We start from the raw sequence: 26,957 nt of genomic DNA on the forward strand, positions 1-26,957 counted from the left end.
TCCCAGTGTGATGATGAAGTTACCCTTACAAAATGACAACTCTGTATCAACAGCTTTTCCTGAAAGTATTAGATTTTTATTTTTTTTTAGAATTTCAAGCTCTGTTTTATAGCACTTTGTTTCTTGAGAGCTTATTCTGTTCAGAACCATTGAAATCTCACAAATTCTGATGTCTCTATACGCTCTCTAAACATACCCTAAAGAGACCCAGTATAATCATACAGTAATTTAGATTGGAAAGGGTCTTTGGAGGTCACCTGATCCAGCCCTGCATAGATCTTAGAAAGAGACATGAAAAGGGAGGAGAGCATAATGCAGCTAAGTATTCAGACCTATTCTAGTTTAACTTAAAGCTATGAGAACCATAGTTTCAGTTGTTAGGTATCTGGATATATACAGTTACCTAAGGACTGACCTTTAAACCCTGATTTTCTGCAGAATTGGAGAAGTTGTACATACAAATGCACAGATGTAATTTTGAGCATACTTAAGAGTACTAACAGTTTAGCTTTTGTTTCCAATAAACATTATGTTCATCCAAATGTTCTGTGTCTCTGTTCCAGATATTGTCACTGGAACATCTTCTAGCATTGTTTGAAAATATCTACGTTGTATTTGAAAGATTGCTTGTGTCAGATGTAAGGCACATCATGTGAATCAAAAGGCACTCTCTACAGGTCTCTAGCAGAGATGCAGAAATACTTTATAATCCTAAACTGCCCTGATGTATAGTGACTGTCTTCTTCAATTCTCAGATGTGCAAAGCCTCATTGAACTAGATTTTGTAACCAAGAATACATTCCCAAAGCAGACCAAATGAGTGAAAGTCATTACAATTCAGTGGCCAACAATTTACTCTTTGTGCAGTGTCACAAGTTCGGCTGAATGAGGACAATGTGAAATGCTCAGTAGTATCTTAGACAGTTATCTAGGACGCTCTACACATGAGATTCTATTTTAATAGCAAAGTCTTTTTTTAACATAATCCTTTAAATACCTTAGAGGTCATTTTTACTTTTGAAAAAGTACAGATTCCTCTGGTTTGTACAGGCTTATATGCAGAAAACTGTCACAGAATATCTTTTAAAGCAAATGAGAAGATTGAAAGTTGAATTGTAGCACTTAGGTAGTGTTACCATGTGTCAAGGAGCTGGAAAGCTCATAGGATAAAGGAGCTTGTTTTGGAGTAGCAGAGAAATATTTTTTTAAAAGAAAACTGTAATGATTGTAGTGGTGCATTTACTAAAAATATATAACCATTCAATTACACGAAGTAGCAACGGACAGGTACAAAAGTGCCACTTTAAGTTGCAATCTAAGTACGGCATTGTTACTTTCTATTTATAAACTCTCATTCTAGGTAAGGTATTTGGCAATCGGGCTGTGCTTGGAAATCTTGAGTTGCTTGATCATTTTATCTGATATTTTCTTCATCAGTTGGCAGGGCTGAATGATTTGTTCACTTACACTGACCCACAAGAATCACAGTAGTTAATAATTACAAGTACATTAACTGGCAACATAGCTAAATGATTCCGAGTATGTTTGCCAGATATGTACACAGAAGTACACCAGGATTCAATTTTCCTATATGCAGTTTCAAATCTACACACTATTAACGTTAATGTGTCCAAAGCTGTGCTACCTCCAAGCACAGATTCTAACTCCCCACACCCTTTTCCCTCTTCTCACACACATTTATTTATCTGAGCTGAGTTCTTGCAGCTATCAGAGGAAAAACTGAGTTTTTTGTGTTTTGTTTTTTTTTTTTTTCTGCCTAGAAGTTTAAGCTGCATCTCAAAAATTGCTCAGATCTCTTACACAAACAAGTAGTCAAATCAGATATCTAAGAGTGAATTGTTTAAGTGAATCAATTAGCCTTTCTTTAAGCCTCAAATTATACTGCCTGTTAATAACAAATAAGAAGAATGCTGAAGAACTGATAAAATTCACAGTGTCTATTCTATATTAGTTTTGCAGTGTTCCCATTATGAGTGTAACATGAATTCCTACCTTGAGCTTTCTGGTCAGTTCATAACTTCCAAGTCCTGCTTTCCAGCCAGGTCTTAGAAGAGCTCTTATTGCAGACAGGACTTTGCAGAATGGAAGCATTGCAATACATGAAATGTGGGTTTTGCATTTTTAGCTATACTTATTATGCACAGTGTATTTCTATGAGCATACAGGTAGTGAAGGTTGCCTTCTCTTCCCCTGCCCTTTATGAACAAACCTTTACAGACAAAGTGAATGAGCTATGCAGAAATTTGCAGCTGGTAGTTTCTGGTGATGAATTAATCCCAGTTTAAGACAGATTGATGTAACTGGCTCATATATTTTCATCCCCCCAGTTATGGGTGCAGAAGTGTTTAGGGATCTAGGAGAAGCTACCCAGAGTAAAATGCTTTTCAGCTGTCCCTGCTGCTGTAATGTCCCTGGGGCTGCATGCAATTTATTCTGGAGGCCTCGTGGGCTTGTTAATGACAGGAGAAGCAGCAGAGCATTGGATCTGCTGTCTCTGCCCATAAAGCAGTGTTGAAATAGAAACTATTGTTTTGTGTGCCTGGATGTAAATCAAATGCGTGTAATCAGTCCAGTTGGCTCCTTTAATTAAAGAAAAAAAAAAATTTGATGGAGAAAATAAATAAAAAAATCTCTAGGAGAGCAGCTGCACTTAGCATATGTGATACCACTATTTAAAATGAAGACGCAGCCATTATTTTGTAAATTATGATGGTCAGATCAAGTTACAATAATGGAAATTATGTTGATCTGACAGTTCTGTAGAGGGACTTGCTTATACTTCGCCAAGGATAGAAACAAACCAACTTCAAAACTGTCCACCTAGTCTAGCAGTGCAGCACAGATATACTCAATACCAGAGGAGGATCTCTCAATCCCAATCCATTGCAGGCTCTTTTCTCTGCAGAAGTAAAAAAAAATACCATATAGATATGTATCTGTATGAGCATGGCTCTTTCTACATAGTAAAAATACTGTCTTGCAAAAGACATGGCAACATGTGGAATATAAACCATTTTCTGTGAATATTAAAACTATAAATTCTAAGGCTGGATTGCATCATCTTTAAAAAGAGCCTAAAATATTCTCCACTAAGGGAAAATCATGTTTGCTTTAGCATTCTGTGTGATGAATTATGAGAAAAGAAAGTGCTTTTTAATGAGATTAGATTGCTTGATGCAGTGAAAATAACTCTTTATTCACTTCCTGATCCTGTCTCGCATTTCTGCTTTAGTTTCTGGAAACAGATGTTTTGTGTCCAGAACCGACAGGCTATATTAATAGCTTCTCAACAATCCGTGATGCAGCATTTCATACCACATACAAACTAGTCACAAAGAAGATAATACCCATTTTCCAAGCAATGACTTTTGGCGCAGTAACTTGTTAGAAAATAGGGATTCTATTAAGTGTTGATGATCTGTATAGTATTTTTATTTTATATCTAACTAATGAATAGCATCCTGTGAGGAATATATTTTAAGGGGAATCAAGGGGGATACCCATGTCTCTAAGCGTTGGTCACAGCTACAGCTTTTGCCGGGCACATTGTTCTACTGTCATAAACATCGGCTAGGTCATGTTCTTCATTGTTTTATTGCAGTAATTCCCACTTGAGATAAATAAAGTTTTTGGCATTGGTTTTCAATTGCATCATGTTTCTGACTAGGGTATCTCCCTCCTATAATTTTGGTAGAAATAGGCTGTTGAGACGGAAATCCTTTTGCAATTTAGACTACGTTGTCAAGACCAAGATGAAGGAAATCAGCAGTAGGAGCAGCACAAAATAGATCAAAATGTATTTTGCTTCTATTGATGCAGTGCAGGCTGATATTTTGCTAGTGTAGAGTAATCAAGGGAAAAAAAAAAAAAACAACTGTGGTATCCTGCCTCTGCATGTAATGTGATTACCATCAAAGAGTGAAATGGGAGCAGCTGAAGGAACAAATCCAAGACTACCCTGAGACACCATGGCAACTGGCCCCTTGCAGGGACAGCAAGAAGGGGGGCTTGGCCATTTCAAAATAAAAATTGCTTTCAATGACCTTCTGTTTGCTAAGCACTGGGTGCTTGCTTGTCATTTACAAATTGTTGGCCACAAGGAAAATTACAAGATGTTCAATGCATAGTAAGCCTGAGCTGTAGGGAAACTGGAAAGAAAGAAAAGATTGTAGAAAATGCTTAAATATTTGGATACCACAGAAGTATTTATGCAGCAGGATGGAGGTACTGTTTACATATTATCCTTGGAGTGTAATTACAAGAATGTAAGATCTTGGGAATCAGAAGTATGTCTCTGTGCTGTAAGAACAGTGAATAATGATAGTACTGTGTTTGTAAGAAATTTAAAAGTAATTTTGTATTCACATTTTGCTCACAGCAGGGATCTGAGTAGCGTTTTCTTGCCACCTTCTACATTACATCTAGAAAGGTTTTATGGCAGAGAACAATACTTTTCAATAAAATACAGATTTCACATCTGGTGCAGCTAATACATACTGTACTGAAAAATGTCCCTGATGAGTTATATCAACTTAAAATGAAAATACTTCTACAGAATAATACATGCTCTATTTCTTCCTGAAATTTGCCCTGCAAAAATGAACTACCTGGATTACTGGGTCTCTTAAAGATACCTTTTTTTCCCTGTTAGAATGATTTATGTGTAACATCTACATAATATTATTGAAAAATAGGGTAAATCACATCTGGAAATTTTCAATTCTGTTAATTGGAGAGAGTAACGTAAATCATTTCATATTTTCAGGTGGACCATGGAGATGCACCGTCTGAAGCTAACAATGAACCTAGGCCAACACCAGCAGAAAATGGAGTAAATTGCATTGCCTCTCTTACACCGAAACCAGCAACTCAGGTTGTCCATAGCCAACCAACACCAGGTAAAAACAAAAAACAAACATAACAATAACCACACAAACAACACAAGCAAAACAATAAAAGAAGACACCGTCTTTTCAAAAGAAATGTAGATCATTTTTCACGTGCTTTGCATTTCAAGAAAAAAGGGTCTTTGGTGTTTTCTTGTTTGTTTGTTTACTTGTTTTTTATATAATGGGTGGACATTTTCCCACCCTGCTGTTAGGGGCCACTCTTCAGTCATACAAGTACCTTGTATTTAAGAGTTGGTTTTGTGGTGGAATTGAAGTTCATTGCAAGCAAGAAAGTTTGCTAGTGCTTTTTTGTGATTGCAAGTGAAGGAATTTCTTTAAATCGTTTTTACAAATATTCTATATTTATGCAAGTAGTTACATCTTATTCCATGCACAAAATACAGGTTTTCATACTTATGTATTCCACATTGATGTATCTCCTATAATAAATGCTTGTTAAATCACATTGTATATAATTTAATGAATGTAGTCTTCATAGGCATGATCCATCTGACTTCCAAGGAGCTGGACTCATCTTATGTACAGATATTTTGCACTGTCATCATAATATAGGTCAGTTGTACTAACCATCAGCCTATTACCACCACTTAAATGACTCATGTGAGTCATATCAGTGAATTCAATGGCACCCACCTCATAAGTAAAACAAGGACGCTCAGGAGGGTTTTTAGATTACCTTTTTGTGTTAGTTCACAGGATTGGTGTTGTTTTGTGTTGCTTCTCTTCTATTCAAGATGTGTTTTCTCAAATGATTAATAAATGCTTGTTTCAGCATGTATCCTGCGTCACATGCCATGTGTAAATATGCAGTCTAGTGGCACAGGAATGGTGGTTGTTTTAAAAGAATTTATATCGGTCATCTCTTTTACCTCTAGGTTCGGTAAAAGCACCTGCAAAGACAGAAGATCTTATTCAGAGTGTCCTCACAGGTATTAAATATACAGCTTACATTATATAAAGGATACACTTTTTTGTCAATGGAAATATACATGTATTTTTAATGAAATGGGCCATCTGACTTAAACATTTGTTTGAATGATTGTGACTGCAATAACTCATAGAAAATACACTTACCATATCTTCTTCCTCAGCTAAGAAGTTATTCAATGTTTGAACACATGCTTCATGAGATCACCATCAGGTGCCAACATGGAATTTTTAAACATTATTCTATTATTGCATTCTCATAGGCACAATGTTTACATCTAATGCAGACAAAAAACAGCATTATGCTCAGAACAGAAGCTAAATGTGCTATTACTCTTATGATTAGTGGTGAAATGATTTTATCTCCATTAGCCTTGTATCCTTCCTATCACTCATACAAAACTGAAATTATTCTGTTGCATTAAGCAAACTGGCCTGTCAGATAGAGTCCTGCTGTGCAGCTGGGAGTCACATCCTTCAGCTTGGAGACATATTTTAGATTGCAAATCTCCTAACTCATTATTTTCAAGTCATTTTCCAACATTTCTATATACTCAATCTGTTGTGAGATCTGGGAAGGTGTCTTCAGTCTGGCCCGTCACCTTTTTTTGTTGCAGTTGCTGATTTGGGGTGAGCTTATGCAGGTCAGACTAGCAGACACCAAGCTTGAACTCTGAGCAGGATTCACCAAGCAGGACATCCTCAGATAGCTGCTATTCTCAGTGACAGCTCTGGAGTACAATTCTTGGCATTTAGCTTCTGATGCCTTGCCAGACTGGCAGACAGATGTCCATCACCCTCCTGGTGCATCACAGGAGAAGTGAAATCTGTTGCATAGCCATGATGGTACTGAGACAGCTGCTTCCAGCCAGTGCGCAGGTCAAAGCAGAGGAGCAGGTGCTGAAATGCTGTTTGTAAAGGGGTTTTAGGCATTAATATGTTAAGTAGCCCATCCAGAGAGAAGGAAGACCTGAAGTGTTGACGTAGTGCTTACAAAAAAGAACAGTGACCATACCTTTGTAAGGTGATGATGTTATATGTCAGGCTGATATGGATCTTTTGCATCTGAAAGGGTTTGAGGGGAAAAAAAAAAGTATGTTTTTTATTTTGCTGGACATACTGCTGTTCTAAATTTTTGACTCATTTCCTACTCTTAATTAAATTTGCCACAGTGTTTTCAATCTAGTTAGCTTATTTTCAGAGAAGTCTACTTGGTTAGCGTAAGCTAACACATTTCACTTACCAGCAGTAAGAAAGCATGCTTTGTTTCATTCCTGCTGGTTTTGATTTCTCTGATTGAAATCATATGTTATTAGAAAATTGAAGTGGCTTTTGTTATTATCATTGTAGAAGTGGAAGCACAGACTATTGAGGAGCTAAAACAACAGAAGTCGTTTGTAAAGCTTCAGAAGAAGCACTACAAGGAAATGAAGGACCTTGTAAAGAGGCACCACAAGAAAACCACTGATCTTATCAAAGAGCACACTGCAAAGTATAATGAAATCCAAAATGACTACCTGCGACGAAGAGCAGTTTTAGAAAAAACAGCAAAAAGAGACAGTAAGAAAAAGTATGTTAAATGCAGCTTTCCTGTCTTTGACATCAGATATATTTACTTCTTTTATGATAGACAATTAATGGAGGTGACATTAGACCTCAGGGGAAAAAAATCAAAAGTTGAAATATTCCTAGATAAAATGAAGTCAGGTGTTTTGACATGGAAATCAGCAGAAAAAAAAAGGCCCTCTCTATGATACACTGATTCTCTGCTAGAAGCCAGATAAGTCATTCACAATTTTATACCTCTTTTCCTGTAAACAAATTCATACAGTATTTATCTTGGGCCTTCCTGTAGTCCTCTGTTGTGGGTGGTAAGTGCTTCAGCTATACTTGCAACATGAGCCAATGGTTAGTCAGTAAACTTAATTGCAAGCAGTGAGATTGGGCTTCCCCTACATACTAGGGGCAGTTCAGTAATCAGACTGAGGCATCAAAGAACTGAAACCCTATCTGGATAATGTATTTTAGTTTCCTACTCAGGTCAACTGCAGCACGTTTTACCAGAGCACCCCACTGTCTCACATGCTTGACCTCCTTTAGGATAAGGGGTGTCAGTTCATTGAAAACTTGCCCCACACATCATAATGTAGCACCTTTTATTAAGCAAGGAGAAAGTTTTGCAGCCAGCACACATAGTCATATTGCCCATATTGAGCGGTGTTCCCTTTGGGCCACCACAGTGTGCTGCCTGGTCGTGGAGCAAGATTCCAGTTTCAAAACAGAAACAAAATCTAGTCCTCATGTTATTTGTGATTAGAATGGATATTCTGAATTTTTGAATGGAGACCATTGTCTACAAGTTAGAGCCCTGGAAAGAAAACTCATACTACAGTAAAAAAAACCATCACATGTGTAGTTAGGTGAAAGAAATACCTGCCAGTTATTAACATCTGACTGTAGTTTAAATGATAATTGATTCACACCGCTTGGGAATCTCTTAATGATTGACTGGCTTTGCCCTTGCATGCACATCCCTTCTGTGCTACGTCTCTTTCTCAGTCTTGCATTGCACTGTAGCTCATCTCTTTGTGTTTGCTGGTATCATTTTTATTATTTGTTCAGATAACAAAAGAGAGTTGCATTTGCAATTACCAGTTTGAAATGCAAACACTGTTGGGTCTTGTTAATCTTTCCACATTTTTCATCTTATTCATATGGTAAGGAGCTTTACATTACTAAAGAACTTTCTTAACTCTTGGCAAAACGTATGCACATGTAGGTACAATCAGTGTCTAATACTATTAAAACTGAATAATAATTATCATTAATGAGTACCCTCCTAAATTTTTCCTTCTCCCATTAGAGCGGCTTTCTCATTCTAACATAATCTATTTCTTTAAAGTAATTAGATAACCACAAAAGCCTTTTAACTTTTGCATAAAATTGATATAGATGCAGATCTTGAACATGAAGACGTTGAATGAGCATTAAAAAAAACAACTGGATACTGTTTTGGTAGGAGACCATTGGAGAAAAAAGGTGTGAGCAAGCTCTAGCTACTACCCTTGTTGATAGTACCTCTAATTGTAAGTGACCAAGATTCAGGCCATATCTTGTCCCTGGGAAGGAGCTTACTCATTTATGTTTGGCAAATGACAGAATGTCTTTTGGCTTAGTAAGAGCTTAGTACTCATAAAATATGTATGTTCAGGTGGCCTTAACTGTTGCCAGTTTTCAGGCCTCTGGGTTCTACACTTGAATTTGTTAAAACCCCTTAATGACTGGTTGTCAGCTGCATACACAGTGATATTTTATTCATTGTATTTTCCATCATAAGTGTGTGTGACAGATAGTGGCAGACAAAACAGTATGATACTGTTTTGTTCCTCTTTTTCTCTAGCATATTCTATTCAAATTTAAGTAGAACAAACTGAATAAATGACTCATCTTTCTTTAACTAAAAAGGATTTGGGTTTTTTATTTTGTTATGATCTGACCATAAATCATTCATGATGTTATGCAATAAAACACTGTATTCTGTTACGGGGAGCTGTCACAGTGATTTCAGAGATGTGAAGTTTCATGTGAAGATACTGAGAAATCTGAAGGTTAAAAAATCTGTTGCTGAATTTTTAAGGAGCAGGAGTACATATTTAGGCCTTTTCAAACTTGCAAGTACATATTATCTCAAGCAGAAGACTTCTAATAGAATACTGCATCCCAAGGGAAAAGGCAATTTTCACCATTTTAAATTATTACTGAGGCTATTTACCTGTAAGTGCAAAGTCTCTGCGTCAGATTGTCATTAAAATGTGTTGTCTCTGATCAGAAGCAATCAGTGTTTCATGCCCATGTCTAAAATGGGGCAAAGATTCAGTAAAGCCAATGTCTATGGGACAGTTGAACTTTAGTGAACACAAACACAGATATTTTGCTGGTGTAGTTCTGAAGTTTTTCACAGAATCACAGAATCACAGAATTTCTAGGTTGGAAGAGACCTCAAGGTCATTTAATGATCATGTCCCTTAACAGAGTGTTACTGTTTTAGCCTTATTTCTTTTTGCCAAAAATACAAGAGAGGTCAACTTTAAAACATATAGCATAATGGCATAATTTGCTGACTTTAATATTCTTTAGTGCTGTCTTGTGGCTCTGTATGTAAATTACCCTCACCTGTCACACTGATACCACTTAACATCATAGCAGAATATTCAAATACAACAATAATACAAGAGATACAAATAGGCTACCTTGGTGTGTATCCTCAGCCTGATGAAAGCAGATTCACGTTATTTGGTTGAAGTTATGCTAATTGACAGCAGCTGCAAAGTTGAACCTGAGTGAGAAAAGACAGGCAGCCAGTGCAGCATTTTCTCTGCATTGTAATCTTTGCAAATTTCTGAATAGAAAATTCATTTTTCTCAGTCAGTCCTCTCTGCTCAAGGTTTTGCTGTTTTGTCCATCTCATGCACTGTTCCTGAGGTTTCCCAGGCAACTGATTTAACACCTGAGTACAGCAGTAAACATGGCAGCCAAGCAGAGACACAGCATAATCATATTTTTTTAAAAACATTTTTCTTGGGTTTAGTTTGCAGTTGGCCTGAGAGTGATACTTCTTTTGCAATTTTTTGTTTATTTTTTTGTTGAGCAGTGTCATCGTGTCTCCCATTACCATTACATCTATCCTTCCTTCTATTTTAAGGAAAAAAATAAAAATAAATCCTAGTCCTTGGTGTTTGCTTTTTAGCCTTTTTCTTATATTTTTTCTTTGTTCCTATGTGTTGCCTTTCTGAGGTTTATTCCCCACTGGGAAGTTAAGTTTCCTCCTGAAGTCAGGAGTCCATACATAGAGCACTTTCTTGTGTGTGTGCTATGCATGGCATTTCCTGAAGGGGGGAGAAAATACCAAATAAAGGGATGTTCCTAACCATTTTAAGCTTTTTATAAATGCAGATGTAAAGTTATGCTCTTAAATTTATTGCTAAGCATATGCAAGGATGACTCTGTTTCCAAAATACTTAGCATTTACCATTTTTGCTGAGGACTAGGAAGCTCTGAAATTCAAGTTATGTGCCTGGAAGTAGAGAAATAAGTTCTATGGGCACATGTTTATAGGAAATCCTGGCAGTTTCATTTATAGCTCATTTATACTAAGTCCTGTTCCACCCACATGGCAGGTTTGTAATACGAGGTTTAAAAGTAATACATATCCCATTAGAAAACAATTAGCACTGTTTTCTTTGCTAAGATTAAATTAGTGGATTTGCCATAGTTAAAATCATCTTCTTCCTGTATATGTGGTGCCGAGAAACTTATTTGATGGACTACATGTAACCAGCTACCTTAAAAACAGGGTTTAAATACGGGGCAGAGCATGCATACCTAGTGACTTGGAGCTGGTGTGTGTGTGTGTGTGTCTTTGCAGATCTGAAACAGGCAGCCCAGACCACAGTTCTTCAACTATTGAACAAGAATTAGCTGCACTCGACTCTGAAATGACCCAGAAGCTAGTCGAGCTGAAGGAGAAGCAGCAACAGCAGCTGCTAAATCTCCGACAGGAACAGTATTACAGTGAAAAGTACCAGAAACGAGAGCACATTAAGCTGGTACGTTTATGGCATCTGCTTTTCTTTAGTGGTCTCTGGGTTAGTAATGAAAGCAGTGTGATGTTAGAACGAAGTGGGGCTTCCTTGCAGTTGGAGTCCATTTCATATCTTGATTCCCATGTGGTCCACTGCTACTTCAAGGGGTTGTTGTGCCACTTTGTCACTAACACTTCTAACATACTTGGAGGGCTTTGGATAGAAGGCAGAAAGGCAACAGATTTATTATTAATGCTACGGCACTGAGTCCTTACCTCTAGTTACATATGTCTAAGTTTTCTGCAGCTTTTAGTTGATGTTCCCATTTTGTTCTGCCACTTAAATGTACAATACTCAAGTAGGCAGTATTAACTGGAAATAAATTCAAACAGCATGAAAATAAATAAATGAAAATAGCTTCAAACATTCCCCAGGGCACAGAGTTTTGCCAAACGGCGTTCCTACTGCAGACGAATGCTTTAAGGGGATGCAGGACATAATCTGTGTATGGTGAAGAAATAGTTTGCATGCATCAGTCCCAGCTACTTTGTTTTTACAGCTGGAGTTTGGCTGACAACTGCAGCAAGATCATAGCCCTCTGAGCTGCAATAGAGGAGCTTGGGCAGATGGCAGCTGATGCTGATGGATGTTCTCAGGCAGAAGAGAACATTTTTAAAAGGGTGTTATGGGAGTGCAAACTGTTTCTCAACTCCAGACAATCCTGTCTCACAATTTTTTTCTATTATATGATGTTTTACCTCATTGCTGGTGTCTGAAGTGATTTGTCTGTTCTGTCCTGCCATCCAAAAAGCAGGGCAGAAGAGTGATATGAATTTAAATCGCTCAGCAAGGCCTTTTCACAAATTCATTCCCATGGATCGTAGCACAGAACTGCGGCTCCCAAGCGGTGCTGTTTATCATCAGTTGTACATGAACCATATCAGTGTTACGCAGCAGGAGCAGCTCCAGCAGGAGTGCGTGGACACGGTTACCTGTGCCGCAGGGGTACAGTAACAATTGTTGGCTGCATCTCAGGGATTTTACTTTTTATAAGAACAAAACGTTGCGGACCCACATAGTTGGGATGATGTTGTAAGTTAATTTCTCATTCCAAAATAGGAAATGGCTTTTCCCAAAGCCAAGTCCCATTTTGTGCTTTGTCCAGTTAGGTAGTGTCATGATAAATTCATTTTTTAACACAGAACATTCAGACAGTTTTCCTTCTGAGTTATGCTGGAATTAAGATTTGTTCCACATAAAATCTGCCTTGCAGAGGAGAGATTGTTTCTGATTTCTTTCAGAGGAGAGCCTATTCTTAGTATTTTTCTTCTTTTATCTAAGGAAAGAAAAGCTGGATGAGCCTAGCTAGGCATTATTATCCATTTTCTTGTTCATCATCCTGAGAAGATTGTTTAATAGAATCCAGCTTAAACCATAGGCACGATCAAATGAAATTGGCCCCATTTCCCACTTTAATTCACCATTCATTGAACTTGAACAGAGGCCCAGTCCATGCATCCTCATCCGTCAGCATCACAACTACAAGCATGGTTTTGTTAACAGCTTCAGCTCAAATGAGATTGGACCCAGCACAGCACATGAAATTTCACACCAACAACTATGATATTCTGAATCCAGTGATGTGTGATCAGGATACAGCTTAACTTTCTTAGCTATCATGCATGAACGTTTGTCCACCTGACCACACTGAAATCCAGGCTGCTCCATGTAATAGTACTCTGTGCAAGAGGAATGTTTTCAGCACTCACAGAGAACCTTGAAGTGAACAAGAATTCAGCTTGTAATTCATATTGCACAAGTTCTGTTTGTGATCATTTATGAATTATCACAGATATTCTCATTTATAGCAAGAGTAAAATCTAAGAAAAATCTTTTGATTTTACATTTAATTTTCTCAGAGTACATCACCTTAATGTACAGAGAAGTCATAGTTTCTATGTAAGTTGGACTTAGACAAGTCTGCCTGGAGTCCGCAAGTTAAGAATGTGTTTGCACTAATAAGAATGTTTACTTGCTTTTGATCATAGATAATTAATCAGGGAATGGTTTAACAGTTTCACATGTTTAACATGGATGTTTGAGGAAACTTAGATGAATGTTTGATGTTTTGCTGAAAATGCATATTTCTGTTTCTTGGAATTCTTTTTTTAGCTTATTCAGAAGTTGACAGATGTAGCAGAGGAATGTCAGAACAGCCAGCTAAAGAAACTGAAAGAAACATGTGAAAAGTAAGGTGCTATTCCCCTTATAATTGATTACATCTCCTTGTGGCGTTTTTCATTTAGATACATTTTGAACTTGCCTTTTTTTTTTTTTTTTTTTTTTTTTACACTTTAGAGAAAAGAAAGAGTTGAAGAAAAAAATGGACAAGAAGAGGCAGGAGAAGATCACAGAAGCAAAATCCAAGGATAAAAATCAAATGGAAGAGTAAGTGTATCCCTTGATCTATATCCTTATATGTTGTGAAGAGAGACATTTTTCACAACTGGAAAATCAAAGAAGGGTCTCAACCCTAAATACAAGGCAGCTTTTAGTCAGACTGTAATACCTCACCAGAGCAGTGGAGTCCTTCTTACTTCTGCTGATACTAATTTAATTTCCTGGGACAAATCTAATCTCCTGTTCTGCAAGCATTGATAGTCTGGGTCACCTGCAAAGGTGCTGATGGGGATGTATGGGGACATACCTATGAGTGTCATGACAATGATTCACCAAGACGCTGTTAATCCAAATGCTATTCTTTTATGTATGGCTATAAATAGACTTAGTAACTTCAATTCCTGCAGGATTTGATTTCACTGTAACTTTTTTTTTTTAGTTGTGAGTTATCTTTTCTTCTTAACTCTGTTAAAGCTGCTGTCTAAAAGAAATAGCAGCAACACACTGGAAGGTTTGCTCTACTTTTGTGATAAATTCCGCTCAGATGCTGTGCTACTGACTCTCCTCCAGTAACAATTTAATTCAGTGTACAGTTACTTCTGGTGGAAAAGAAAGGAGAACTGAGCTCTGTGGGTGCCGTTTCTGTGAACAGGGACAGTAATATTAATTTCATTTATGCACAACCAGACAATACAAAGTTATGGAGTTATGCAATTGCCCAAAGGCACAGTGTCTAGGTTTGTTTTTCCTTCTTCATTTGTTTTCACAAGCAGCTCGAAAAGAAAATGGAACATTTTAATCTTTCACTGTTTGCTGGGATATCTTTTTATACCAGTCTTTATTTTAGTAACACTTAAGAACAGTTAAAATACAGGAGAAATAACAACAACAACAAAATCCTTCATATCTGAATTTTACTATGTGAGTAAGACACAATTATGTTGGGTAAAAAGATGTATATAAATTTTGGAGCCTCTCCATACAATCTGTTTGTTTGGCAACACTGAAAGAGGGTCACACACTCACACAATGAACTGCATCAGATAAATTAAGAAACTTATAAACATCGTAAAAAAAAAAAAAAAAAAAAAAGATAACAAAATTAGAATAATTTATTATGAAAAGGGGAGAAATAATATGGTAAGGGCTGATAAAATGTATTAGAAAAAAAGAGTCATTACAAAAATATAGCAGTCAAATCAATTGCAATAGGAAATGATTTGCTGGCTGAGAGATAAATGAGATGCTAGTGAGAAAGGCTCAGGAACAGACAAGTAAAAATTCGTTTTTGTTTTTATTTTTTCCTCATCCTTCCCAAGGGCTTTCTTTTGCCAGGCTTTTCAGAAAACCCTTGGGAAAGGTAAGATGGGAACCAAATGGGAAACTCAGCTTTCTTCTATCAAGTGATGCAGTTTGTCCTCACTTTTGCAGTGGAACAGGGAGTTGTGAGACCTTCTGTAAAATCCCACTTGAGTCATCCATGCTAGGCTGTTGTTTATTTAAAGCTTTTCTTATGAAAATTTGAAAAAAAAAAAAAAAGAAAAAAGAAAAAAGAAAGAAAAAAAAAAAAAACAGATAATGTCATATTGTTCTTGCTTAAGTTTTCTAATTCTACCTGTGCCCAGGGATTGTGTAACTACCAAAAACCATCAGATTTTAATGCCACCTCAGTAGCTTGCAATTCACTGTTCTTAGGCAATTAGATTTTAGAGTACTGTCCTGAATCTGGTCAACTCCAGCATCCACAGAATGTAATTTTATGTGCATTTATTCCTTTGAGGCATCTTGTCTTTGACCAAAAGTTACCTAATAGCTGTCTCACTGAGCCACTTTGAGTACTTCTTCCAAGTTCAGCTTTCTGTAGTTTACACAGCAAAGCTGAGGACTGAAGTTGAGCCCATTGTTGGAGTTTTGCCATCATCTCTGAGATGTTCCCAGCATCATCTACACAGACAGAGATAATTTCAGTAATACGTAAGTGCCACAACGTGGCAGTGTGCACCTACTGACGGTTGTGTGCTCTCCTAGGCTGACATTTGGGCCCTAAGGAATGCTGCCATCACTTTGAAGATGTGACAATACCCTGTGGGAAAAGACTAGCATGAAAGAGCAGAGGCGTTGTTGTGGTACGGGGAAATCAGAACCCTTCATATGGCAATGATGCCACCTGTTGTAAAAGGCACATCCAGGAAGCCACTAAATGTTAAGTTAGGCTGATCCATAAGTTCAAAACATCGCCTTACTCATTCTGTAGGGAGTTGGGGAGGATTAAAATATATTGGTATGATCTTATTGACTACAATAACTTGTTGATTGCTTCTCCCCAGAGAGAAGACTGAAATGATTCGATCATATATCCAGGAGGTGGTACAGTACATAAAAAGGGTACGTCAGGCCATATGTTTATTTTTCATTTTGGGATATAAAATGTCAGCTTTCATGTTTTAGGTCATTTTACACAACAGATTCCAAGCTTCTGTGTAAAGACTCCACAAGTGCAGATTTTTAAAAGATGCAGTGTGGGCTCCTATTGATATTCCACTAAAAGAAAAACTGGAATTTCAGACAGATCTTGTTAAGTGTTAGTGTTTGGGAGTGGGAGATAGTAATGGGAACATATTTTAATAAAGTTGTGATTTTATCTTTGAATATCCTGTGTTTTTTCATGAAACATGTACTCTGTGATGTTTTTTAAATACTGAGGATATTTTAATTGTGTGTGTGTGCTTGCTGTTTCATGAATGTAAAGATTTCATAAGAAACTCTTGAAGTCTATAAACAATCTTAGAGTAAAATTTAACCATAAATACATTTGTACAGTTATCAGAAAACAAAAAAGCATTCTGGGAGTTCTATAAATACAAGTCAAGTCAAAGAAATTCACTTCAGATATTGGTATTTCTGTAGTTATACATAGTTTATGCCATGGTGAAAGTGCTCACCACAATACTTTGTTTTGGGGAATTATTATAAAATTTTTGCCACTATTGAATTTACTCTTAATTTCAGTGCAGAAGAGTTCAATTCAAATGTTGTCCTATTTTTGCTCACAGATTCCTTGGTTCAGGAATCAGCATAAAGAATTAGCAAATTAAATATCACAGAATCACAGAATGGCTGAGGTTGTCGGGGACCTCTGAATATCATCTAGTCCAACCCCCCTTCTGAGCAGGATCACTATGCTCAGTTCTTGTTGGAGTCAGGCACATGCTTGAGTGCTGTATTAAATGAGGCCTAAAATTGATCAGCATGTCTGTTTAGGACTCTAGGATGCAAATACTTTTCTTCTGGGAGCACGATCCATCTTGCACATCTCATACAGTAAAAGTTAGAGCAAATTAACATAATAAAAGTTCTGCCAGTGAAGGTGTGGGAAAGGGAGAATACGTAGTTTTTGAAACAGGATTCTCTGCTGTTTTCTTACAGCTAGAAGATGCTCAGAGTAAAAGACAGGAGAAACTGGTAGAAAAACATAAGGAGATTCGTCAGCAAATACTGGATGAAAAACCCAAGGTAAAGACTTTTGAACAATACTTTAAAATGTCTTTCAGGAAAGAAAGTGTTGTATAGAGTATGTAGATTGATATTTAAACATGATAATGTAGCATTTTAGCTATATAACTTAGTACACAGGATGAAAAAAATATCAAGTAGCAGCCTAGTACGGAGCAGCACCTCAAGTCAGATGTCATATAATTTGGTTTATTTTTCAGTACTCATATCACAGTGTTAAAAAGCTTTTAGTGTAAATGGTGCTTCTGACCAGCAGAGTGTGCTCTTCACTCTATTGTGCTTTAGCAGTACAAAAACAAAACACAGTTTACATTGAAACGAAAGAGATATCTTTTTAGCATGCTTGTCTCAGATATTTGTGATAATTGATAAAGATATATTTTGTGGAAAACAATGAGCGTTTTCATAATGTTAGTGCTTAATGCTCTATATTGCTTGTTGGATTTCCCCTGTTCGATTTTGTGCACTGTATCTGCATGCAGTGTTCTGAAATACATTTTTTGATCCGAAATATATAATATATAATAATCTGGGCTAACTCCGACTCCTGGTTAAGTTGGTGGTCGTTTTGCCACTGACTTCAGTGGAGAAGATTTGGATTCATCTTTTGTACATGCTTCTTCCACAGGAAGAGCTAGGTAACTCCGTAATCAGACTGTTGTATGGAGACCTATTTTCAGCAGAGTTCATATCCAAGTATGATTCTCCACAGAGCATTGTGTCATCTCTGCTTTCATTTTTTTCTGCACTCACTCAAATATGTGCTCTAGGCTTCATTTTTAATTTCTTGTCTGTGTCTACAGTCCTAATGTTTATGTGCTTGTATTCCAGTTTAAATATTTAGTATTGGTTGTCACCTAATCAATGTTGTCATGTCATTTTTGTCAAAGATCAAGAGAATAAATTAAGCTAAGATCTGAATAGCTAGAAACTTAAAATTGTTTAGAAAAAAAAAAAAAAGTTTGTGTTTCTGATTTTCTACTTTCATTTTAAAAGCCATGTTTATAATTAACCTGGAACTTTTCAATGTTATGGCATCTGAGTCTAAAGGCACAAAAAATAGTATGGTTTGTATTTGATACCTTAGGATCATGAGCTTCTCAGGCATGTGAACCAGAAAATGGAATTTAAACATTGAACGTATTTCAAAGAATATTAGTACTTCTAACCTCAGCTTTTCACAGATACTTGGACACATAATTACTTTTCTGTGTGTGTCCTCTTTTCTCTCTCTCTCTCTCTCTCTTTTTTTCTTTTTTTTTTTTTTTTTTAATTTATTGATTCACTAATAACTAGCATACCTGCAGTCAGAATTTGTCATTCAGGACTTGTGTTGCGTTTTGAAAGATTGGACTGGACTGGTAGCATGAGACTCTTCAGCTGTCCATGTGCCAAGCATTAGATCATGGCACAGAGCAGCTCCAGATCCCTTGCCTTCCCCTGCATCTGGCCATCAGTTAAAGCACTGCAGTAATCAGCGCTCCTGTCAGTGCTCTCGATTTCTCCCGAGAAAACCCTCTACAGTAATGTGCCTTACAGGGCCTGGCTGCATTTTCTTTCCTTTCCCACCTACTGAAATGGGCAGACTTTACTGAATTTATGATGGTATGTGCTTTTTGCTGGCATGAGAGGATTTAAGCAAAACATAATTACTCATTTTATTAAGTAGCTTTGTATTTTTTCTTCATGTTCATATTTCATATCCATATTTGCTTCATAAGTTTCCCTAGTGACAGGGCGTATGATATAAAATAGATCAAATGCTTTCCTAGCTGAGAACCACCAATGTATTTTATGCATACAGTAGCCTTTCTAGGAGAAGCTTTTTAAATAGGCTGGTCTCTGGTGTTTCAGTGTCAAAACGCCCACTAAAATTTATGCTAGCTATGTCAAAGGGGTTTTCTGGTAGTATCAACAACCCCTAAACAAAAAGTTTAATATATGAGGGAAAGAATTTTTAGTATTTTTACAATTATTCCATTGGAGACAGATTTGCCATCATCAATCACTTTCATTTGGTTATTTATTACTGACTCAGAATTTGTTGTGCTATGGCTTTGTGCACAAAGCTCTGTCATAGCCAGGAAGAGTATCGTTTCACAAAGTGTTGGCAACAGACTGCCATACCAGTGAGATTATTTTTTTATTTTTCTTTTTTTAAGTATGCGTTTGCAGCCTCCTTTGTTGCGGTGTGTGTAGGCCACCAGAGGAAAACTTGCCTTTGAGTGCTGACATTTAAGGCAACAGCTTTTAGAAACTGCACAAACTTGATGCAAATCAGTTCCCTGTACCGGAGGCAGAGGGCTCACTTTTTGTTTAATTTTAAAATATCATGTGTTTAGATAAAAGTACTTGGAGCTGATTCACACCCTGAAACTTTGCCTCTCTTTCATATATATAATTTCTTTCTAATGTTTAGATGTGAGACTGTTTTGTAAGTTTCATTTGCAGGGCTATTATAGAAAAAGATATATATTTTTTTTTTCTCTTGGAAGAGTTGGAGACTTTGCTTCCTGAATGGATACTGTTAGGCAAAAGTTTGGAAGTAATTCTTGTGGTCCTGCTGAAAACAGTGTAATACTTTAATGGGCCTGAAATGTTTTACTGTGTATATGTAAGTAATGAGGGTATCTTTATGACAAACTAGTCTCTGATGCTGTAGAAACTAGAAACTGAGTATTAGCATCAAATCTGTGTGTGTATATGTGGTAACAAGGCAACCAGTCCCACAGCCATGTTTGGAAAGGGATAAATACCATTTAATTAGTAAGTCAAATGCTGACTGACCACAGGTTAAAAAATTTCTAGCTTGAGTGCCATTGTAGTGAAAGCACAGTGAAAACAAAGTTCAAATGCTGTCATGCCACTGTCTTATTCCTAACAGCAGCATTGCTAAGCAAGGCATATGTATTTTTTTCTCCTTTTCTTTTCTCCTCTGTATTTATGTTATCTACTTGCAGCTTTATTATCAGCAACAGCTTGTAGTTATTTTCTCCCCCATTCAAATTCTTTGTCTTCTTCCCTTAGTCATTAATACACATTAAGCTTGTCCTGTCCTTATCATCTTCCCCTTGGGCATCTTCTCTACATACTGTGGAGGCTGCTGTAGAAACACAGCTCTTTACACTGCAGTATTGAATTCTGTGCGTTAGAGCAGTGTGTGATTTTAGATTCTTCTCTACAGCATGTCTGGCACTCGCTATCTAGGCACAAGGCGGTGCATTGAGGATGGACATGCATCTCAATTTCTTTGTCCTTGACAGCCTGTGCATCAAATTAAACATAAATCAAGTGCATTTCCTTCCCCCGACCCTTGCCTCCAATTTCATTGTAATTACAAAAATCAATACACATGAGGCATGACAAGAAATTAATTATTTTTCTGAGAATCGACTGAGTTACAATAAATAGACCTGAGCCTCCACTAATTGAAACCAATGAGACTTTTGTTACTAAGGCTCATGGGCCAGAGATACACTTGAAAGTCAACACAGTAGGTGAGACTCCATAGCTCTTGAAGTCTGCCCCAGCTCCCCATTGCATTAGCTGGACGCTTTTGGCTTCAGGGAACCACGTTTTTCCAACCTAAGCTGTCAAGAGAGATGTGGGGCATGTGGTTCCTAGTTTTGTAGCCCATGTTCATGTTTCTGCTCACACTTGCCCTTCTGCTCACAACCCCAGCTTAGCCAAGTCCTGCCACACGGCGTGGGCTCTTCTGGCAATGTGGAAGATGGCACAGTTCAGGGTAAAGCTTTGTCTGTGGAAAAGGCCACAACAGGGCTGTAACAGAGCCACAAGCTGTGCAAACTTCCTCCTAAGTGTTGCTTCTCTGTGGTCTTTGAAATGAATGAAGACGGTATAGCCCTAAGGTAGGGCATAAGGTAGAAAGTGCCCTTTTCCCCTCAGAAAATATAACGACAACAGTTGTTTAGAATTATGAATTGGTTTTTGATAATGGAAAATAAAAACATCTGATGCACGCTAGCTCACTTTCAAAGGACACACATTTATCATCTCACAATTTGACGTGCATTATTAATTGCGCACAATGGGAGCTGACACTTCTATATCCAATCAATAATTAATATTAGCATTGTACTTGAAAAATTTATGGGGACATAAAATGACACGTATTCAGGTTACAGAACAAATTAAGAGATGCTTATCCTTTACAACAGTAAGTCTCTTACAGCTGCGGTGTCTTCTTTTTGTTACATTGGGCTGGAAAGGACCTCCAAGGCCTTTAATCTTGGGGCTAGCTGTTTTTACAATCATGTATCATGGAAGCCTGTGAATGAAAAACTGCTGGACAGTGGCTTCTTCTTTCTGAGTGTTATTTAAATGAAGGTATTTGAAAACCGGTGAATGATTTCATAGATTTCAGACGGATTTCTTACAATGCCTAAGTGATATTTGATCTTTGCGATGGTTGCACCTTGTCATATATGCTTTAGAAAAAACTCGGTGTCCGTCTTCATGCAGATAATGTCGTTGTGTGAAATGGAGCTGTTGCTGACAGCAGGGTCAGCAGAACCTCTAACTTTTGAAAGAAGTCAAATAGAGCAAATGTATTTCACAGCACTTTTAGATTTGATTTCAGTTAACCTCAGAACTTGGAGACATTCTATTAGCTCATCTGGAAGAGAACAGTTCTTAGGAACTTTGATGACTATTCCAGTGTCATTTCAGCTCACTGCATAATTCACAGTAACAATGCACTGTCCACCAAAATCCCTTTTTTATCCTTTACACCTCTGTAAGAAGCCAAACTGTCTTTTGGGCTAGCTGCACTTCAATTCAAACCTTTCCAAATGCATTCCTGTTCAACCATAGGCGATTATTCAAGAATTTCGGAGAAGGCGTTTGGAGAAAAAGGTTATTTCAGTTTAGCAGGTTTCATGGGACTTTGCACTTCATGGATTTGGTTTAGGTAAAAGCGATTTCTTCTGTTAATTCATTCACTTTAAGCACCTCCAAAGTTTAAAAGGAAATGTCTCTTGAATCTGTGGCTGCTGAGCTAAAATGATTTATGGCAGTATCTGCCAAAAAAAAAAAAAAAAGGCACAGAATTAAAAGAATTGAAAATAATTTGCTGTTTGTTTCACTGCTCAGCTTTGGGTTTTGGTGCTTGTATATTCATCAGAGGGGAATAATAAAATGCTTTTCTGCCTCATTAAATGGGCAACAGCATGGAGAAATGAATGGAATTTACTTAACCTCAGCGAACAAGAAATATTTAAAAGGAATGTTTTTAAATGAAAATTTCTAGACTGAGATTTCCAGCTCTCCCTATGACTTGATCTTTAAGGATCTGGCATCTTCCCATTTTTAGTCCAGAGATTGCATTTAAATTGAAGGATGCAGCTTTCATGGACTATGCACTTGAGGACCTTAGCACTTTGCTCAGCACCTCTCAGCATCAGGTCCTAAGTGACAATCAGTCTAATTTATCTAACAAGCTTTGAGTGGCTTAAGCCCTGATATTTCTTCAAATGCTTTATTACTGTGATTGTTAGGCAGCTCACGGCTGCAGAGTATTCTTTTGGGAAACTAGGGTTGTCTCCTTTTTTCTGTTTCTCCCAGTGGATGAATGCACTTACTTTAGGTCTGTAAACTGAGTGGTAAATAATCTCACTTCACTCATTAAAATGAAATAGGCTGACCTTTATCTTATGCCAATTTTATACCAATAAAACTCCCTTAACTTCTGTGAAGTGACTAGCTCATCACTAGGCCTGAGATCAAAAGACTTCAGTCCAAATAACAGAATGCTCTAAGGAATATTTGAAAATAAGACCTTGTTTGCCTGTTTATGTTTTTTTCTTCACAAACCCACATTTTTAATGATTGTTTATTTTTCCACCAAAATAAATATTGTAGTGTAAGCAATGAACATCAGGTCACAAAAGATACATCCAACAATTTAAGGTGATATTTTCCGTGTTAATTAAATGTCTGTCGGTATTGGTCTTGCAGATACACGTGTCTTGGGAACACTCAGGAATACTAACATTCCAATCCAGAGCATCACATTTCCAGTGCGACTGTGCAAAATGCTTTTTAAATTTAAATTAATTTTAAATTATAATATAAAAGAAAAATGTTAAAACCGATTGTAGAATGCAAATATGAAGCAGCATTCTAATGGAAAGAGACAAAATAGAAGAATTTCAGATTGCTATTTGTTGGTAGGGAGTGACATTCCTCATAAAAATCGTTCTACTGGAAACCAGAGAAAATCTTGGGTGTCATATGGAGCTTAAAAAAAAAAAAAAAAAAAAAAAAAAAAAAAAGGACAAGTTATTTCTTAGCTTCCACTAGTATAAATAAAAAGGAACATTATGAAACTAGCAAAGGCACTGGTGATTTAAAATGGCATGACTGAAGGCAGAGTATGGTCCATAATAGAGGTCATGTGGCAGACAGATTTGATTTGTGAGGGTACTGTGACTTTTTATTTTTTATTTTTTTAAGAAAAGTGATTTCAGAGTCCAGCTACCATCTGTGAGTAAAGGCGTTCACTGAATATTTTATTTTAAAGGCACAAATTTGAGACTTCTTCCTGGGCAAAAGAAACCTCACAGGCTTTTTCTTTCCCAGTTTGCACAAGAGACTGTGTTCTTATTTTATCCATCTCAGATAAGCTCATGTCTCAAACCACTCTGGTCAATTAGCCTTCCTGACAGACCATAGAAAGCCGAACTCCAACGCAGAGCTCAGCCTGCTGTTCCCTGCCACTCCCCAGTGATGTCCAGCTTGGCACGGTACTGCCCATCACTGGGAGAGGTCCCCGCTGCAAGGAACTCCCATCTGGCTGGAGGGAAGGCAAAAGTAATTCCTTGTACCCAAAGCCAGATGCAGTGTCCCCCAGATTCCCTCCTCTCCTCAGCAGAAACTGCAGCAGCACCCAAAACAGTCCAGTTTGGGGACAGTGCAGAGATGCATATTTGGGAGATCTCACTCAGCTTTCAGAGAGGCATCCAGCTTTGCATCTACCAATGACCACAGCAGCACAGGGCAGCATATGGCATCCATGTTGTTCCTTCAGGGCAAGATGCACACCTTTACCACCTCTGTGGCTTCTGTAATATCATGGAAAAGTTGGATGGGAAGACAAATCAGCCCAACTGAGTATGAATAATAAGCAATGAATGTGCTGTTATTTACCATTAAGCAGATTAAAAAGATGTCTTGTCCTCCCCCCTCCCTCTTTGTAACAGTGCTGCAGTGATCATCCATCAAAATGACAGAGCAGCCCATGTTTTCTCGCCGTTAGGGATGTTGTTTCAGAACACCATCACCATGTGCAAACAAAAACTTGTTAAAAGCAGGAAAATGGCTTGCATTTGCACAGTAACTGATTTAACGATATTATAATGGTCTTAGATGCTTAATTTGAGTTAGAAAGCAGTTCAGTCAAAGGGAGAGAAAGGAAGTCATGAATTGCCATGCAAATGATCAGCTTTGTAATAAATAGCAAAAAATAAAAATTATCTTTTCTCTCTTGGTAGCATAAATTGCTGAAGTAGACCTAACTTCTGATTTTAACATTAGTGTATGGTTAATTCTTCTTAAAGGAAGTGAATTTCCCATGCAGAGAAGAGCACAGTGTGTTTTACCATCGATTAAAGAGAAAACCAGGAACAAGATGTGAAAAGCGAACGTCTAGCTTCTTTCTGCAAAGTCAAGTTCAGGTTGATAACATCCTAGACAGAGCACCTTGTCTCTTCAGAAGATGCTCTTCAGTGTACTGCAGGTAGTTGAGGATAACAAGAAAACACCAGCCCGCAGTGAATAGTGTAGCATTAAAAGCCCCTTATCTGTTCTCTGTAACCTCTCAAAGCACTTTGGTCTGCAGTATCCTGTTCTCTGCTCTACAGCAGTGTGCGTCTGTGCAGCTGTCACTCAGTAACCTGCACCCCTGTGACCCACGGCTGTACGTTCTTTGGTTCTGCGTTTGCTGCTTCCCACAGCAAAAATTTCCCAGAGGGTGGGTGACAGCAAGGTAGCAACCACCTTTGAGAAAAAAGAGCACTGAGCTAACTTGTATGTTAACAATGTTATCTCTGAAGAAAAAGCTGAAAATTATGAAAAAAAAAAAAAATAAGAGGACAGAGACTGCAAACGTTTGGTGTCAGAATCTGTAGCTTAGGATCTGTCCAATATTTAAACCTGACAAGATAAGTTGCTACTAGAAAAATAGTTGTGATTCTGCAAAGGCAAGTGTTTTCCATGCTAAACTGAAGTGAGGAACGGGGCACCAACAAGTTGCTGACTCCTCTTCACCTTTTTCTATGCTGTTCTAGTGCTCTATGTAATATATAGTAAATATATGCATAGCACGTGTATGTGTGTATATACATGTAGACTACATAATATAGTCTATAGAAAATGCATAGTGACCCACGCAAAATTCCAATATAGTGCTTTATGTAGCATCTTAAACACATCTTCATCACTCTATGTCAGGGTCAGAGTGAACAACAAATACCACAAAGGCAGATACTTATGCTCTTGTATATAACTCTATTCATCACTGAACAACAGCAGCAACATACTAGTTAATTATCAGACCTTCAGTACAACATGACAAATGATAAGAGATTGAGTCTGACAGAGCTAATGCAAAAACGTTAAAAGAAATATTAATGCTTACTATGTAAACTCATTAGAGAGATGCTTTAAAATGCATGAAGTGAGGAAAAAATATGCTCCTTAATGAACAGAGCTATGAAATCACTGGTCCTGCAAAGATTGTAGTGTGTGCTTAGTTTTGCATATGCAAATGGCTTTTTAAGACGTTGCTTATATCTCTGTGCAGAATCAGACTGCAAAACAGAGCCATTAATGAAAATACTGCTGCATTTCTGTCCATGAGGTAGTAGTACTCATTGCAGTACGTATTAAATATACAGGTTGCTCTTAGTGCAACCATGACAAGGTGGGTGCCAAGTTTATCTTATTTACGGCGAGGTTTCAGGATGATAGATGTATTAGTAGAAACGGTAACAGAAATATCAAAAATAAGAGTTTCAAAGGAATACATTGATTAAAAGACTATTTAGAATGATGATGAAAACAATGGGAAATCTTTTGTTGTTTTTAGAAACAAAAAGCCCTGCAACAACAAAAGGTGGTTGCTTTCAGATGCATTATCTTCCCCAGCAGTTTGAGAGTACTGAGTCTAGTAGGAGAAGAAAATCTTGTAAATCATCTGGAAGGGAGAGAGAAAGTGCTCTCCCAGCCATAGTGGCAGGGAATCCTGCAGCTCAGACATGCCAACCTGTACTTCCCTTGCAATGTGGGTGCAGCTTTCAGGGTTCTGGCAGCCGTCCTTAGCAGCAAAAGAGCTGGGGAGGCAGACAAGTGAGCTGCTCCAAGCCTCCTTGTTCTCTAGGATGATTACGTTTCATTGCATTTCTCCTGTGACTCATTTCCAACAAATCAGCATTTTCTGACAGAAATGCACTAGTTGTGGGTGCTAGTATATAGGTTTAACTATCGTGACTCAGTACATTTCCTTTTATTCAGCCCTTTGATGGCAGAAAGAGGTTCTTGCCAAGAGATTGTAGAGTGTGACTAAGCACATAAACTACAGCTATGA

At 37.5% G+C, this 26,957-nt stretch overlaps 1 protein-coding gene across 6 annotated transcripts in view; it reads left to right on the plus strand.

Annotated features, from left to right (window-relative positions):
- Nucleotides 1-26,957, plus strand: part of PLCB1 (phospholipase C beta 1) — a 374,969-nt gene that overhangs the window by 294,968 nt on the left and 53,044 nt on the right. For all 6 annotated transcript variants that reach the window (XR_014618326.1, XM_084284914.1, XM_084284915.1 and 3 more), the window contains 8 exons: nt 4,787-4,919; nt 5,807-5,860; nt 7,209-7,428; nt 11,284-11,464; nt 13,613-13,689; nt 13,799-13,888; nt 16,168-16,225; nt 17,267-17,353. Coding sequence is in view for 5 of the 6 variants with exons in the window: in XM_084284914.1 (XP_084141040.1) it covers nt 4,787-4,919; nt 5,807-5,860; nt 7,209-7,428; nt 11,284-11,464; nt 13,613-13,689; nt 13,799-13,888; nt 16,168-16,225; nt 17,267-17,353 (900 nt within the window). In the remaining variant the exon portion in view is untranslated. The remainder of the gene's footprint in view (nt 1-4,786; nt 4,920-5,806; nt 5,861-7,208; nt 7,429-11,283; nt 11,465-13,612; nt 13,690-13,798; nt 13,889-16,167; nt 16,226-17,266; nt 17,354-26,957) is intronic.

This window comes from Netta rufina, assembly GCF_964035555.1.
Source record: "Netta rufina genome assembly, chromosome: 3".
Classification (NCBI taxonomy): domain Eukaryota; kingdom Metazoa; phylum Chordata; class Aves; order Anseriformes; family Anatidae; genus Netta; species Netta rufina.